This window comes from Ixodes scapularis, unplaced genomic scaffold (assembly GCF_016920785.2).
Source record: "Ixodes scapularis isolate PalLabHiFi unplaced genomic scaffold, ASM1692078v2 PGA_scaffold4__175_contigs__length_147842914, whole genome shotgun sequence".
NCBI classification, from domain to species: Eukaryota; Metazoa; Arthropoda; class Arachnida; order Ixodida; family Ixodidae; genus Ixodes; species Ixodes scapularis.
Window position 1 is genome coordinate 5,010,479 of NW_024609879.1, and position 18,294 is coordinate 5,028,772.

At 45.8% G+C, this 18,294-nt stretch overlaps 1 protein-coding gene across 3 annotated transcripts in view; it reads right to left on the bottom strand.

The window, feature by feature from the left end:
* Positions 1–1,664: 1,664 nt before the first annotated feature.
* LOC8041832 (tumor susceptibility gene 101 protein) overlaps positions 1,665–18,294 on the bottom strand; it is a 35,094-nt gene continuing 18,464 nt past the window's right edge. For all 3 annotated transcript variants that reach the window (XM_029995377.4, XM_040211074.3, XM_040211075.3), the window contains 6 exons: positions 15,688–15,842; positions 12,835–12,978; positions 8,889–8,981; positions 6,234–6,367; positions 4,284–4,386; positions 1,665–2,564 (listed from right to left, as the gene is read on the bottom strand). In XM_029995377.4, coding sequence (XP_029851237.1) covers positions 2,484–2,564; positions 4,284–4,386; positions 6,234–6,367; positions 8,889–8,981; positions 12,835–12,978; positions 15,688–15,842 — 710 coding nt within the window. In that variant the 3' untranslated portion in view covers positions 1,665–2,483. The remainder of the gene's footprint in view (positions 2,565–4,283; positions 4,387–6,233; positions 6,368–8,888; positions 8,982–12,834; positions 12,979–15,687; positions 15,843–18,294) is intronic.

Sequence of the window (18,294 nt, forward strand, 5' to 3'; positions counted from 1 at the left end):
GTATTGGTACGATATAACTTGTTCTCGGCCCAGTAGAAATGCCCATCGGTACGATGAAATCCTATTGATCGCAAAAAAATCTCTATCGGTCCTCTAGAAAATGTTTGCAAGGGTGTGCTAATTTGGCGATTGAGCATTGTCACTGCCATACTGCACCGAGTTCACTTCTCTGCAGTGCATGGCTCCTTGCTATCTCCCGTACAATGGCTCTGCCACATAGCGCCACTGGCTGCAATGAGCGGTAATGAGCAAACTGAGTGTCGTGCACATTGACACAATTGGCATCATGGCGCTTGCCCCCTAAAGTTGACTTTCCCTCAACCGATTCTTTGGCCTTCCCCCGTGCTGCGGCTTCTCTGCAGCATTTCCAGTTGCACCAATGTGCAAAACATCGGATTTTCTCATCGGCGCCAATTGCACATTCATGCTCATAGGCTTTGGCTATGCATTTCAATTGGAACAGTCCTGCCATTTCCAGCAGGGCATTGCAGTTCATCCAATTGGAACTATGGGGATTGTGCCAGCTGTGAAGTGTGACAAAGGACTGCAGCAGCACCTCGAGCAGAAAAAAAAGGAAATGTTGGGGTTTTACTACGGCTTTGAGCAACAGCCCAGGTACTCGTTGAAGATGGACCGCTCAGGGATTGAACCCTCGACTTTGCGCTCCGGAGTCCTAAACAGACTCTCGGCGTCACGGAGGCAGACATACTTCGAGCGGCTTGAAATCACCGAAGCAGCGAGAGTTAGTCCAGAGCCGTTTGCACTGGCCGGCTGCACCCAGACTAATGACAAAAAGCACCAAGCCACCGTCTAGCCTGCATTGATGGCAACCTACGGCCAACTAGGACAAGACAGATGTGTTTGGTTTTAAATGCGTAGCAATTGTAGAGCCAGTTCTTAGTGCTCCTGAGGAATTAGCATGTAGGACTAAGATAAATCTAGCATATTATCATTTTAGGGTCAATTCATAACCAGTGGCACGTCAAAATCGAGGTATCTGGCCACCTGCTCCGGTAGCCACTTTCAGTACAGCCGTCCAACCGTACGACTGGCTTTACAATGCTTAATGGGTTAAAGCTTCCACCATTGGTGGAAGCTTCAGAGTTGCCAAGTGCTTCTGCATCCCACCGTATGAACCCGCAGGGGTTCACCCGGTTTGTATTTTCAAACAACAGTCCCCCGAGATATCCCAGCAGGGAACCACACTCATCTCTTTTGCAAAAGCAGTTTCCTACAAGCTCGATGCAGACAGCCTGCGCAGATGAGATCTCTCAATCGCAAGATAAATTATTAGGAATCTCCTGCGAAGCTTTAGCCGCAAGCTAACCTCGAAGATTCTCTCTAAATTTTGCCTTAAATTCCTTCTCCAGCTAAACCAGTTTATTATGCGCATAGTTTCACACGGCCTTCGACCACTATGTCGTTCAGCATCTCAAATTACCCACTGCAATCAACTGTTGACAAAGATGATTGCTCGACAATTGCCACGTGCAAGTTTAATGGTGCATATGGAACACCAACATTAGCCGAACTTGCCCACAAGTGGGTAGCAAACAGACCACTCCATATTCACGAGCAGAATTGTTGGAAGTCTGGTTTCTGCGGCATTGCATGTGACTTGCAAGACAGAGGCAGCCAAGACAACAGAATAATGACCGACGGGAGACGATTTGTGCGCAGTTTATTGAATGGCAGCATATTTCACGATTATCAATTGTACGAGCCAGAAACAACAAAGCCCCACAGAAATGACGGTTCGGCCCAGATGCTGTTACAGAATCATCTTGGGGGAAAAAGATAGTCCCCGTATGTTTATCGATTTCAAAAGGATTAATTAGTATCAAGTTCCTCGTTTGTTAACACCTTGTTTTTCTAGATATTGCCACGGAAAACAGGAAGGGACATTGGTCGCAGTACCTCAACAATTTTGGGCAGGCGGCGTCAATTTCTCACCAACCATGTCGAATCCAACGGCGACATCTCGACACAAGTTAAGAGCCTCGCAAATAAAGACGAAACAAGAACAGGTTACTCTAGCCAACCATTTTTCACCCTTAAATTGTGCATTCTCGCGCATTACAAAGATAATGCAGTAAACAACATTCAACGAAAAAGTTGTTCCAATTCAGTCCCCCAAATGAAGCCAGAGAAACGTCGAGACCTCTCCAAGTAGGTCGCTATTTTGGGGCAGCCCTTCGGCTTTAGAAAGCAAGCAGAACGAAAGTTGTTTCCCAAAACGTCCACGTCTAGGGGCGGCGATACAACGGGGGAGCTCTGCCGAGATTGCGAGAAAGCCCTAATCGCAGGTCGTCAACTTTGACGCTAACAAATCGACGTCTCGAAGGTGTCCCGCACGGACTAGGACGCAACCCCGTCCCATCGTTAACTTTGCTCGGAGACGCGTTGCGTTCCTCGAAGTGTGGCCGGGGCGCTCCCAAAGATCGGGACTGGTGCGGGTTTGGCTCGACGGCACGGCGTCCACGCTACGGCAGCGCCGCCTTTTCCCGACACTTCTGCATCAGGGCACGCAGCATGAACTGCTTCCTGGACAGCTCTCGCACGTGCTGCACAAAACGGAAAGAATGGCCGTGTCACTCGACGCATGATTCCTAGATGGCAGCGCCCATGCGACGGTGGGTGAAAAGGTCTATATTGCGTTATGGGTTTAAGTCGAGCTAGTTGGCGCATACTGTTGGCAATCAGGTCAGCTGAACACAAAAAAACGAGAACACAGAGAAAGGGACTGGACAAACACACCGCTGACTAACAACTGACTTTTACTTTATCCTCCTTCCAGCCTAGGCACATCCTTTTTCCTCCTATGGCACGATTCAAAAACCTTTAGCCCACCACTCAACGGGGTGAGGCAAACAGAAAATATTTCATGAACCATAATCTATGCGGTGCTCACGCAATCTTCTCCCGTTTCTTCAATGGCCAAGGCCTCCAGCACTTCATGTGCGAAGGAGTTCTTGTTCCTATGAAGGATCGTTACGCTGCAGAGCTCTGCATCACATCCACAGGTCTGATGAGTGACCCCGCGAAAAGCCGAAGAGGAGAAGGAAGAAGATGTGGTGGGGCACGTGAGGCAGCGCGGAAGATTCGGAGCAGACGCAACCAGGCCGGACCTCCGTCGGCGTGACCAGACGTCAAGAGGCCCGACCCACAGCCCGCTTCTCACGCAGTCCGGGCACCAACCTTCCGGAGGTAGACGAGACTGCGTGCGTGGCGCAGTTGAACACTCGCTGCCGCTTCGTGTCACAGACGTACTGGGCGAGATTCAAGCTTTCGGCCAACACTCAACTACCTCATCACTACGTCCCTTGGCCCTGACCTCCGTAAGCCCCTGATCATCGGCTGCCACGAGTGCTACGCCACCAGGACTTAAAAGTCGAGAACAAGGAAATTTTAGGGGACACCCGAAACATTAAGTCTACTTGTTGAAGTGATGTAAATAGTTTTGTAAATATTCTCTTTCCGGGACAATGCAATGTGAATTATCCCGTAACGAATCCTCGTGTCTTCTGCCATTTCTTTCTAACATCATACCCACAAACCTCACAAGAACAGGTCTGGCATTGAGCCGACGAGTGTTCTGCTGATGTACCCTTTACGGACGCTGCATGCTCCCTTGCTCTTTCCTCTATACGTCGGCCAGTTTGGCCTATGCAGCTCTTCCCGCAGAAGAGGGGAATGTGATACACGACCCCCTTTTGCACGGGGCATGGTGTGCTCTATGGGCTGTGTCATACATCCTCTGTTAATCACATCCTTCATTGACCCTGCAACACGTGGCTTCGTTCGGTGTCGAACAAACAACCCGAATAACTTGCCTGCCCGCTATCTTTTTTGGCCTGTGGGTCACTCCATGGATGTTTTCTAGTTTTTTCGTAATCACCTCACCCGACGGCCAACAGTCTATATTGCACCAGTATCTAAAATATGATTTTCAAGGATATTGAAAAACAGTATCAAATATACGATAGACCCTTTGCGAAACCCCATCCAACAACATTTACGGGCGCCATTTCTTGAGCACAAAGTGCGTCCAAGGTATGCTCGAGTACGAAGTGGCTCGCTCGGACAATTGGCCCAGCAGTTGCTAGAGAGCAGACACTTCTGAAAAGGCCTCAATCTCCGAGTGTGTTGCACTGATTATGGAACGTGTACGTCCTCCAAATAAAAGAATGAAATGCTGTTTGTGAGCACGAGGAAGACAAAGGATAAGAAGACTGACACCCTGGCCTTACGTACACCTCTCCGCTGCAAATGGACGCACCCACCTTTAGAAAAACGTCTAGGTCAATGACCCCCTTGCGCAGTGCCTCCCCGAGGTAATAGATGGCGTCCTCTGTCGCATTCTCCTCCGCAAAGGCATTCACCAGCCTGCAAAAGAAAACAATTTTGATGGTCTTTCATTCGTTTATCTAGGGTTGGGGGAGAAGGAACGCCGCAATGCTGTCCCCTCGCGAAAAAGTTATTGAATTTCCACACTGATATTCTACATCTTAAGACCTCTAGACATTTAAAAATTTATTCTGAACATTCCTAATTTGCTTGCATATAGTCACAAGGTAAACCCAGCAAAACTGAATCGATTTACCTCATACAGTCAAGCGCCTTTATAACGAACGCATCTACAACGAAAACACCCGTTAACAGAGTAAAATAAAGTCCTGGCCAATTCCCTATGTGTTCAAGGTGTTTCTCTGACAACTTCGACGTATTCCTGTTTAACGAAGTGATTGTGCGGCCTCGCAAAGCAAAAATGACCTGTATTACGAATTTTCAAGTAAAAGTAATAGATTTAACGTAAATTGTTGTACTTGTAACAAACAGTGCACAAGAACCATTGTTCTCAGCCTCAATAATTTCTCACGTGAGCCATTGAAATTTCTTGCTGATTGATGGATTGATTTATCGGGGGTTTATGACACATCAGCATCTAAGGCTGTACCAAGCTTAGGCCATTGCAGTATGGGGTTAAGGAGAGGAAAGAACTTTAGTAGCAAAATACAGAAATCTTTTGTTATAACGAAATCACTTTTTTTCATTTTATCACTTATATCGAAGTTCAAGGTGGTCCCCACCGAAATGCATGCATTTTTAAGGGGGAACACTGCTCTGAACGGCTAACTTTTGAACCGTTTGCTTACTATTCGTATGAAATTTGCAGGGTGTACTTATAGCATTGAGAAAGGATCCTATGCAAATTTTCAACCTTATAAATTTATCCCACGATGAGTTACGTAAATATACATCATACAAAAAGTGCATCCACTGAGGAAAGCTATGTTTAGAAATGGTAATGAAAATGACCAGTTTTTTTGGTGGAACATACAGTAAAATACTTGCTTCAGACAACTATAAAAAGAAATTACAAAAATGATACAATTTTTAATAAAAGAAAATGAAAAACATTTTTTTCTGGTGTGCATTAGAATAAAGAATCATATATGAACATTTCACAACAAAAGAAAATAAAAATGCTGAAAGGAGGTTCACAGTAACATTCCCCACAAAATTTCAATACAGAAAAAACCCAAATCTAGCAACACATATAATTTAATTATGAAATTATAGCTTCCCTGAACTGGGATTTGACACTAAAAAGTGAAGCTGAGTTAAAAGTGTTTGAAGTTTCAAGATCGCACGGGTATGTCAATATGCAATAGCTCAAATTCGGTTTCGCGTGATTGATTTTTCGTGCTCACCCACTGCCGGGTAGAAATTACGAGCTCTTTCCAAATGTACTTGACTTCACACTGACAAACGTTCACAAACTTTTTGGGATGTATTTGAGATCCCGCAATCTTTTACGGTACGTTTATTTCAGTTTACAGCTACAAACGTTTACTAACTTTTTTTCGAGCAAATTTTAGTTTGCATCTACGAACATTGACGTAAAATAAATTGTTTCGCGACAGCCACTATGTGTCTCGTCTCTAGTGCCCCCCCAGATGGCGTTTTAATTCCTTAAGTTTTCCCGGATAGCACTTTTCATCTCCCCAATCTCCCAAAAAACGCATCAACGAGGTATTACCGTACAGTACAGCGAAACCTTCCTTTCCGAATGATCGGGCCAACGAGTTCCCTCGTAAAAAGTCGCGAGCAGTCGCAAAGCGCTCTGTCGCGCCGAACCGCAAGCGTGTGCCTCGATACTTGGACCGCCGGACGGCACCGAATTTCCCTGGGGTGCGTTCTAGGGGAGCGACGGTGGGGAGCGCACTCACTGCTTGTAGAGGGGAGCGGTGGTGACCACTGCCTCGTCCACGTCGACGGCCCCCTGGCTCTCCATCTTGCGGACGAGCTCCTTCATCTCCTCGTTGCGCTCACGCAGCGTCTGCAGATTTGACTCCAGTTCCGCCTGGGTACACCGCCGGGGAGACAAAAGGACGCCCTTGTATTCGTTCGTTCAAGTCCGCTCGCAAACGGTCAACGCGCTCGTCGACTGTGACGGAACGACTTAAATTCCGCCACGTTCCAACGAAAGACGTCTGCGTCCCCGGCACCAAAGACGTCACGCGGCCGTGACACAGGAGTTCGTAGCGAATTCCCACTCGTTTATGGTATGATGAAACGCGAATTTGCGGCTACCGCGATCTGGGGTATCGGTTCCAGCATCACATGGTTTGTAGCCGGTGCCAGGGTGCATTAATTTTTGATAAAGTTTTGCTGTGGCTTTTGCTTTTGGCTGGGCATTCTTTCGGAACTTTACGCGGCCGTAATACTCCAAAAGATAACCCGCTCCTATTTTTGACTGGATTTGCTCTATTTTTTGTAAACACCGAAAGATAGCCCACTTTTAGTGATCGCAGCGTTGGGATTGATGATGGCCTCGGCGTAAATGCGGCTAGTTAGCTGTGGCGGGTTAAAGCAAACGTTGCTGACTGGAAAGTACAGTCATCTTTGCTTCTTTGCCTCTCGCCACCATAACAAGCTTGGAAGGGACACAACCTAAAAATGGCAATTTTTTAAACCTTCTCTCGATTGTATACTGAAAGTTAGCCCACTCCATATTTTCACCCGATTTACTCTCGATATTAGGTGGGTTATCTGTCGGGGTATTACCGTAGGGCATAATAGTTTCGCCTCCTGTAACTGTTATTTAAAGATGTATCGCACCAAGCGGAACTGAAACCGGATGAGTAGTTCTCAAGGTATCTCCCGCACAAGCGAGCCACATGACAGAAAAACATGTTTCAATACAACGAACGAGAGATAGGACACCGGTCTAGCCTCATATTATGTAGTACTACCCCAGGAGTTACTTAGAAGTTCGGGAGTCATTCTTATATGAGGGAACACTGAAAAAGTAATCTAGGAACATTTGCAAAAAAAAAGGTCTGTACAGGTTTCATTTTGGAGTAGGTAACCTCTCTGCCACTAAAAATTGGTGGAAAGTCCTCATGAGACACAAACAAAAATAGAGAAGCTATCGTAAAACCTTTTCGATAGCTTCACAAACGCTTTGACACTTAACAAAAACAATATAAAAAAGTAATTTGAAAATTATTTTGTTTGTTAAAAGAAAAACAATAAAAAAATGAAAGTCGTTTACAATCCCCTGTAAGGCTGAATTAGAGCGCAGCTCTTGAGGAGAAGAGGGGAGGGTACGGAGGGGAGGGTATGCCCCTCCTCCTCATCCGCACCCTCTCCTCCTTCTCCTCTTCCATTATGGAAGACGTCCCATAATGCAATGCGAGCGTCACCGCGGTGCATTATGGGACGTTTCGCACAATACACCGCACAGTCACGCCGATGGCGACAGCGACGCTGCTCCAGCCGGAAACGGGTGCCTAAGAACTGTGCTCTAAAATTTGATGTTTATTAATATTTTGTTCTAATTTGACATAAAGCGGAAAGCAAAGAATGGATTCGAGCTTTCTGTGACATGTCATTAAAAAGTAAATGATGAAAAGTTTATCTATTAAAAATTTAGTATCAACAGTCGCTGTCTATCATTTGCCAGTTGTGAAATCTTGATATGTGATTGCTAACGCTTCAATTTCTACCAAATGTGCATGATTCCACCAGATCAAGGGTCTATATTTTTACTGTGACTAGCAACGAAAAGAGCACAGGCAAAGAGGAAAGCATGTGCAAAGGCTCGCTCGTTTCCCGGCAACCGGTTTGTGCAGCGTGGTTTCCCAGGCAACCGAACCCATGACCAGTCAGAGCACACGCTCCAATCATGCATTCGATGAAGTTAGAATGGCTGCTGCGTGCTCCGGATTTTCATGTTGTACGCGCTTTCGATGTAGGCAGTACATCATCAGTGCCATTTTAAAGGGAAGAGAATATCCTTTCGAACATGCCCGAGATTGTGGCGGTTGGCCACTCTATTCGCAATCAAAAATTCGTCAAACTTGCACATTTTTAGTTGCATTTTCGTGGTGCAATTATTACTTCGTTGCTAAGTGCGCGTCAATTAGGAACCCACTACAGTGAAAAAGTTTTACTGGTTGGTTTATGATAACTAAAAGATAAAAAAAAAATAGTTTCACAAACACTAATATTTTTTCTTTTCAAACCTGCGTTTTTTTTTTTTTTAATTTTTATTTTGAGATCTAAATTCCTCTGCATCTTTTATCTGTAACAATATACGATTGACAGAAACATTTAAACACCTTACTGGCTTCAGAGGCCTAAACCTTTTCTACCTACAGTGAAGCCAAGTTAAAAACTACTCCTGTCTCTTTGCTTCCAAGCTACCTTGACCCCGAGATAAAGCGTGCAACTGACAATGTGATTCATGCTGAAACATTCCTCCTAGGAGGTTGCATACCATCTGCCACATCTGAGCAACAAAATATCCATTTACTCTGGTATCTAATAAAGCCTGCATGTGAAGAAATCAAGTTGGTTATAGCAGAGTGCTGCCCCACCTGCTCCCTGTCCATGCGGTTGATCATGTCCTCCAGCCTGGTCTTGCCAGCGTTCAGCTCATCGTGGGTCTTCTTCAGCACGTCCATCTCCGCCTGCGGCCAGAGTGGAGAGTGAATCCTTTGCAAGCTCGGTTTCCCCTGAACCGGCAACCTCAATCCCACGTTTCCATCTCAAAACAGGTCTGCAGAAGCCCCGGAGTTCCTCGGGAATGCCCCGTGGCAGATTTGACCAGGGTTGTAATGTACCTAGGTACAAGTAACTGGAAATCGGTATCTGGGTACTTTTGTTGTACCTGAGGTACAAACCTAGGTACTTTCGTTTCTCAATATCTGTATACGTATCTTAGGTACATTTGCCAGTAACGTGAAGTTACATTTTACAGGAACTTTTCTATTCACTTCGTCAAAATGGTAGAAACTATAAATCTTGAAGCATTAACACACTGCCACGTGCCGCAATTACCGTCGAGTTGAATATGACCTGGGAGGCACCGACTCGATCGAACAACGTTTGAGCGAACGAAGCCCCGTCCATGATGTTTCATCAAACGACACTTTAGTGAATGGCGGTGTTCATTTGAGCTAACGGTGGACTAGCAACGCCATTCTAGTGACACCAATTTATCGAATCGCTTCATAACTCGTCTAGGAAAAATAGCGACCTGCTTCCTTCATCTCAAACCGAAATCGACTTCATTGTGTGTTTGAAGCTCCTCTGACAGCTATACAAGAAAGGAGATAACTTGAAAGATGTGCACAGTTTCTGTTGTCTGTAGTCGCCGACCAATTTTTTGGACTCTGAGGGGACCCCGAAATCGTCCAAATAATCAAACGGTCCGAAAAATCGATTTCAGCCCAAAATATAGAATTTCCGCGCATATTCCACTGCGTATTAGCCACATTCCACTTGCTTGATGTCTACTCAGTTCTCGTGCAACTCTGACCTGTTTGATCAAGATGCTGCGCTTTGTCGGCGCCTTTGTTGGCAGAAACAGCGAAGCTGAAGTTGGCGCCATTTGGCAATATTTGAAGACAACGTTTAGTCCACCAAGCCCGCTTCAATACTAAGCCCATCGGCAAAACACCTTCGCGCTCAAAGACCGCAGGAACGACAGGTGGCCGCTCTTCTTGCGGTCGCACTCGAAAAACGCAGACTCCGAGAAGAACTGCAAGAGCCATAAGAATGGGCACGCACGGCGGCCATGTTTGCCATAGCGGAACTGGGAAACCCGACAATAGCTTTAACCCAGCTTGTTCATTGCATACGATGTGGTATCGAAGCTACAGGGCAAAATGAAAACTACCAAAATGGTGGCGACTAGGCTCGCGGCGCTATTGCGGCGGCTGTTCTCTGAGGAAATCACGCAAATTATGTCCGAAACATTGAGCAATAAGCTTTATGGCGTCCAAAATTTCAGTCAATATTATACATTAGCATGAGCAACGGTCCGTGCGATGTTGAGAAGACTGCGTTGTTCTCCTCTTGTACATATCATCTCATAATCATCATTAGGCATGGCACCACGGGCCTCCATGGTACAGGCTGTTGCCTTTTCAAAGTGCCACGGCTCTCCTGAGCCAATAAAGATTAATATTATTATTATTATTAACTCTATGGGGTGAGTGACGGTTTGGCGAAAACGTTCGAATAATTGGACGTGTCCAAAAAATCAGTCGGCGACTGTATCTTGTCCTTGTGGTGGCTCTTTTCTGCCATAAATACAATATAAATATAATTGAAAATAAATGGCAATTACAATCGTAAAGCAATGTAACATTGCATATATAATACAGTTTCCACTCAATAAATCCGACTCAAATTTTGCAGTTATCAAAACTGAAAAAGTCCCGAATGAAATAAAAGTAATTTTTCTTCCAACTAACAAAAAAAACAAAAAAACAAGGAAGGCTGAAGCCTTTTGCTTGTCGTCGCTAAGGTTAGGTGCATATGCACTCGACTCATTCTTCATGCGGCCGACGCCTTCTGGGCTCGTCGACGTCAGCACCAGCTCTGAGGGCAAGAACGTCAACAAGCGAGTTCCGGCAGTTTGGGCGCGACATGGTACACAGTGGAAGCTGTGGCCTCGGTGAACCAATTGGAGCATAGGGATAAGGACTCCACTCCGATGTGGACATCACAATCACCCCAATAAAGCACATTTATCCAACTCGTTTTTCTGCATAGCCTTAGTATGAATACTTCCAATATATTCAGCTGTTATCTATTGTCCTGTCCTTTCTACGTCTATTTCTCTAAGTTCAAGCTGACACATCGCCACTATTCTGACAAATTTGGGGAAAACAAATAAAGTATCTTTGAGGTAACTGTACCTTTACCTAGGTACATTTTTAAGCAAGCACCCAGGTAGCTTTTCGTATGAGTAACTGTAACTGTATCTTAGGTATATTTTTGAAGCAACTTTTACAACCCTGGATTTGACTGCCTGGCTACTTAAAAGGTGTGCTGCACCCGTACCGTGTCTGCCCACTCACTTCCACCCCTGGTGGTCAAATCAATATGGCGGGACAGCACATTGGTGGCTACAGCCGCCGTCGCATTTATTTTACGCAACTTGCCCAATGTGTCACCAGTGAGACCATTTATTTTAAATTTCTTTCTTTTTATCGAGAACATTTGTACTAGCAATCACTTATTCCTCGCACATTCCGTAAGTTTTTTCTTAAATGAGGATATTAGTAAAAACAAAAATTATTCATAATAATTATAACATATTTGACATGCGTGAAATGGGCCTCGCTACGATTCTACTTTGTCGACGAGCATTTTTATGGTAGAGGCGCTTGTTATAAATAGGGTACTGCGTTTTTGCGTTTTCGGCTGCTTTGAATTTGGGGGTGTTTTTCGGGGTTTATCTCTATTGACAGAATTGGTGTTTTTCATGTAAATGTTCGCCTTCAAACAAAAAATCGACATTCATCCAGACTTATGTCGAAGAAAATGTGGCAAGGGCTCCCCCAACCCCCAGGGAACATGCATAATCCTGTACCGATAAGACAATGAAACGAGATAGGGAGTCTGGTTCCCTATCGGAAGAAACAGCTCAGTGTGGGCTGCATTCCGCGTCAACTGAAAATAAAGCCGCACGCAAAGGTATTTTCCCACGAAGCTCAGGTTTTCCGTGCTTGAGGAGAGCTTGAACTCGAGGTTTCCTAGTTTCCCCCAATTACGATAAAAAAAAAAAAAAAGGTTTGGAGTATACTTTTACGGATTTATTGGTACGCGTCAAAAACACGGAAGGCGACCGACCGTGCTGGCTCTCGATGCTGCGGTCGTCCTAAATTCGTGGTAGCCCTAGGTTCAAGCAAATACAGTAAATAATCCGTCTCTAACGGCATTACCCACGGCTTCGCCCCGCCAATGCCGCGGGAGGGGTCGCTGTTACGACCTTCGTTGTGACCAGGGTGTAAGATAGGTGGGGAAACGAGAGCCAAATGAGCGACTGCATTGTGTCCCCCTCATTAAACTTGGATTGAGCGCGTTGGTAATAAATTCAAAAATGTGCGAAAGAGTCGGACGAAGTCCTTTTTCGTCCTCTTCATCTGACTGTTTCGTATATTTTTGAAGTTGCCCCCCTCGGTTTTCTCTTTTTCTGTGGCGCCATCTATGTGGAGCACCGCAAACTCTCACTCGGGGTGTGCGACCAATGGCGACCAGCTAAACTGACGGAGATGGCTTCTCGTGGATTTTCAATGGAGGACTGTCGTGCTCTCGGTTTGTTTTGCGCACTCTTCCATAGAGTTACACGCAAATCTGATTCTGATTTTTTTCCTCTTGCCGCAGCGCCATCTGTCGCAAGTCGGGGGTACCCGCAAGCAGACGAGAACACAATTTGGTCACGGCGCTGCGGTAGGCTCCTATGGGCCGTTTCCCCACCTGTCTATCTTACACCCTGGTCGTGACTGCCGGGGTTGGCGGGACGGTTACCTGGGCGACGGAGAGCACCTCCTTGAGGCGCCCCTTGACCTTGTCCTCCACGGCCGTGAGCAGGGAGGCCCTGATGTGCTCCTGGGTGATGGTGCCCGTGTTCGGGGGGAGTCCCACCGTGGCTGGCTGCGTCACCGGGGAAGCCTGCAAGGGCGGCCGTCCAAAAAAAACGTTTGCGGTTGTGCGTTTCTCTACGACGTACAGTGGTGCCAACGCATGCGTAGGGAGGCGGCCCTCCTAAAGCAGCTCGTAAAGTAAGCCGCAAAAATCGGCGCCTCCACAAAGCTAGCCCAATCGTCAAACGTGTACTTCGGTAATCGGTTTCGCCACGTGAATGCCGAAGGAGTGTCTTTGTTTCCCCGTGTAAAATGTTGGAGCATATCATCTATTCTAACCTAGTTAACTTTCTTTAATCCAAATAACTTTTCACATATCGTCAGCATGGTTTTCACAAATTATTCTCATGTGAGACGCAACTGGTTTGTTTCACGAGCAATCGTTTTTCTGCCCTAGACAATAATCTTTCGATCGACTGCATATTTCTTGATTTTCAAAAGCCTTTGATTTTGTCCCTCGCCAACTGCTCTGCCTAAAATTAAAAAGACTAAACATTGACTCTAACATTCTTGCATGGATCAAAAATTTTCTCTTTAGCAGAACACAGTTTGTATCTGCAAACGACTCAGACTCTCTTCCCTGCCCTGTTAGTTCGGGTGTGCTGCAAGGTTCCGTCCTCGGCCCGCTTTTTTTCCTCGTATACAAAAATGACCTCGTTAACAATGTCCAGTCATCTATAAGGTTGTTTGCAAATGATTGTGTCATTTATCGTGTAATACATTCTGACACTGATACGTCTTTTCTTCAGACTGACCTTAATTCAATCACTTACTGGTGTGACATCTGGAAAATGCACTTTAATAGTACAGTATAGACCACTTACAACGTAACCGCTTATAGTGCAGGACCGGGTATAACGCGGCTTTTTTAAACCACCGGTTCGCCTCCCATAGAACTCCCATGTAATTACATACCACCTAAAATGCAGGCGCGCGGAGGGAAATATCGGTTATAGTGCGGTTTCTGGAACAGCCCGCCGACCGCACGCTTCCCTGCGCGGCACTAGATAACGGCACTAGCCGCGAGCAGCACTCGTGGGGCAAGGAGGTTGCTCGAAGAAGCGAAAAGAGAGGCTTCGGTTGCCATAGCGACGGAGGGACGCATGCACGTGTCGTTCACGTGCGTGCGTCCCTCCGCTGCATTGGAAACAACCGCAACGACAGACCAATCACAGGTCGAGGAGAAGTGTTCGCGCGCGTTGCATGCCGGTCGCGGGCCGGCTGCTTCTATCCGCAAACATGGCGTCAGTTGTGATCGTTGCTCATTGTTCCGCGTAAAAGCGCTATCTTGACAGTGAATTTTCGTTGTGTGTCGCTATGATAACCCAGCACGTACTAGAAGGGAAGATCCACCTACTCGTGCGGCAATGTTGTGGCAACACTCTCAAGACGGCAGAAACGCCCGTGTCGTCGTGTTTGTTTACTTCGACTACAGTGGTGCTTTCTAAGCATTTGTGTTTTCAAACATTGCCCGGATTTCTTATTTGGAGCATTTCGTGCCTGTGCTCAAGTTGAACGTATTACTGGCGTGTACCGTATAAAGGATGCGAATTTTCATGCGTTTTCATCGCCGGAGAAAAGTGATTAGGGTTAGCAATCCTGACGTTAGCAACGTCCATCCACAACCCGCGACGCCGTTAAAAGGCTGCGCCAGGCAAAAATCGCTCATTTCTTTCAAAATGTGTGACACACTTGAGAGAGAAGTGTACTAGTCTGGTGAAATGAAGACTTTCCTCAAACTAAGCTTTATTTTTCATCTAACGTAAAATAAATTGTTTTACAAAGGTAAGTTGTCTGATGGCATGTATTTTGGCCTGAAAAATTGATGTTTTGGTTATAGCGTGGTACCACTTATAGTGCGGATTTTCGTGACTCCCGCGACATACGTTATATGCGGTCTACACCGTAGCAATAAATGTAAAGTAATGAGAATTTCATGGAACGCTGCCTGTATTAACCCTCCTCAATATAACATTGGTTCTGTTCTTGAACAGGTGACATCGTACAAGTACCTAGGTGTCCATATAAGAACTAACCTCTCCTGGCAAACTCACATTAATTTTATTGCTAACAACGCTAATCGCATGCTGGGTTACTTACGTTGCAACTTCTCAAGGGCTCCTTCATCATTAAAACTACTACTGTACAAGACCCTCATTAGATCCAAGCTTGAGTATGCGAGTTCGGTGTGGGACCCAGGCCATGAATTTCTTGTTAATCAAATTGAATCCGTACAGAATCGTGGCGCACGTTTTATTTTGTCTAATTTCTCACGTTTTTCCAGTGTATCATCCATGAAACTAACTTTACATCTTCCGAATCTTTGATTGCGTAGAAAATTACCTGGTTTGTCCTTATTTCACAAAATTTATCATCACAACCAGCATCTAAGTGAAGAGCTTTTTTCTGAACCATTGTATGTATCCCATCAATATGATCATCCCCATAAAGTCAACGTTCCTTCCAGTCGCACAAAGCTCTTTTTTGATTCTTTCATCCCAAGGACTACTAATGACTGGAACCACCTGCCCACCTCCATCGCCACAGTCACAGACACTCCCACTCGCTTCTGTAACGCCACGTTGCAATCGTGGGGCCTTTTGGTTACTTCAATAAACTGTCATTTCTGTAAAAGAGGTTATAAAGGCGTCCGACTGTATTAATACGAAGGTTCCTCATTAAAATAACCCGCGGTTTTTTCGTCCCGAGCAAACACAGACAAAGAGACAATTCTGACCGTGCTTGCAGGAGGGTAGGGGTAGCCGGAGCCCGAGCCGGGAGTCGGATACAGTGGGTAAGACGCCGTGCTGCCCGTGGGATACGGCGGGTAGGCCGGCGTGGGGGCCACGGACGTGGCCGCGGGCGTGTTCGTCGTCGACGGCAGGGGGGTTGCTGCAATGGGAGGTCGCACGAGCCAACGGGAAGGTTCGACACTTGCACCACACTCAGAAATCTGGGCTTCCTCAAGCCCAGATCACTTTTTATTCGGCAAGTGTGAACATATTCCGTTGATCAGAGATTTACTGCGACCAAAAGAAGCTAGAAAAAGTTAATTGTGGGCATCCGAGAGCCATTATTTTTGCGTTTTCTCAGGGATAGACGCTCTAACCCGGTGGTTCTCAAATGGGAGACTCAGAAGACACTTTTAGGGTGCACAAGGCCCTCGATCGTATATCCAGCCGAGCAATAAAACTATCTTTTTTTTAGTAGAAGATGGCTGTGCCACAAAGCTGAATAGACAGAACCCTGCGTGCCTGCAGTGAGAAGGGTTGATAATTTCAGGCAGATTTGCAGATAGTATTCGTTTACTTTTTTGTCATTGCAATTGCCCATTACAGTCAAACCCGTTTATAACGAACAGCAGGAAACGCTCCAATCAGTTCGATATAGCAAGTAGTTCGATATAGCAAAAACCATGTACAAGGAACTTCCACGATGCGTTCATTGTAAGGCGAAAGCTTCTCTTTCTTTCTCATCTCTTCACTTCTGCCTTGTAACACCGCGCTGTTTTTTTGGTTTTTTTTTACCTCATCTTTCCTTTTGAATCGCTTCTCTTCGTGGGCAACTGCTGAAAAGTTTTTTTTTTTTCTGTGCGTGCGTGTAGAGCGTTTCTTTTTTTAGCTTTCTCCCCTTCTGAATTGTTTCATTTCGCTCATTTTTGTTCGGGGCTTGAGCTTTTGAAATTTTCTCTCTTTCCTACTATTTTTTTTTTTGTGGTTGGGGGGGGGGGGACAGGCTAGAAGACGATTGTTTGCGCGTTTTTGGGAGCCTTCCCGGTGGGAAAAGTTTGATATAGCCAATGCATTGTTCGTTATAAGAAGTACTTTTTACATGCATTTTTATTTAAATTTTCCATAAGTTCGATATCGACAATAATTCGCTGTACGCAGGTTCGTTCTAAACTGGTTTCACTGTACTTCCTCCCCTCCCTCCGGTGGATGGGGAACATCAGTGGCTGAGAATTACTGCTCTAACCCTTTTCCCTAATTTGTTGGGTCATGCACAACAACCTATCGGAAGTTACGTGAAATGCCGACCAAATCAAAGAGGCAGACCATAACTGGTCGGCGTTAAATTAAAAGAAAGCGCGATAGTACAGTTCAAAAGAAAACTGCAGTTTTCCTAAGGCACTTTCGCAATATTAGTGACGTCCTCAGTCAGTTTTGCCTAGAGTCACTGAATGTTCCCCGAGTACTGAAACTCCCAAGCTTCGCTTTAGAACAGAGTCGCACCGCTGCAGTTGCGATCCCCAACATGGCGCTGCCCTGTGCGGTCGAAACAAAGTGCATACGGCACAGCGTTCGTTTGCGTGCGAGTTCTTTCCTTCGTTCTGAGCGGTGCGTGACTGGCTCCTTGCTGTCTCGTCTCTTTTTCGCCTTGAAACAATTTGGAGTCAAGTGTTAGGCTTAGCGTCCAAAGCGTAGAGTTTGAAACGCAGCACCAGCGCAATCGGAGCAAGCAAGTGAACCGGCAATCTTCTTTGGCAAACCAGGTTAGCGGCTACTTGATATTAAATAATTTAGAGAAAATCAACGCACCTTTCGTTCGGTCCCAACTCATCAATGCCCAGATCTGCCACCCGTGCGTACCCGCCGTAGTCGTGGTAATGCAGAAACGTTTTATGGATGTTTTTTGTTCTTTTGGGCCTGATAAATGACCGACTGATAACTTCCGCCATGGGATAAACCAGCCAATCAGAACTGAATTCTGCGGGGATTGGCATCCGGTAACCGGATTGCATAAAATTCGGTACTCTGGGAACATTCAGTGACTCTAGTTCAGCCTCTTTAGCACATGGAGTTGTTCCAATGGCAAACTTGGGTTTCACATCACAAAAAATATTTTCCTTCTTAACTCTTTTCGTACCACGCCTGGCAAAATCTACCGCATGTGACTGATGACTTGCGAGCCCCGATGCAACGCCTCCGACGCACTTCTGGACAAGTTACGACATCTGGTGGTTAGAATAGACACTAGTTTTAGACTTTGTATAGTTCTTCTTTCTCCTACGAGATGGCGATTTATTGTAACCAAACATGCAGCCAAAAAAAAGTGCTCCGCGCTGTGAACATCGTATCTTTATAGCGCGGTGCACCTCCCCGGAAGCGCTTGAAGTCTCGCGATTTAAGAGCGTCTGTGGTCCATTTCGCTGCCGATACTAGCACGAAGGTGTTGGGAGATGTCAGATCATCAGATCTTAGTCCCGACAGCGATGATTTGTAAAAAAAAAAAGCCCGAAGCATCAAAAACTGCTCGTCGGTAAGACTTGTTTTGGTTTTGATGTAATATTTGCTGGTCTTGCACGAAAATCTGGGCAGCTTGTACTTGTCAATGCATCTCGTGG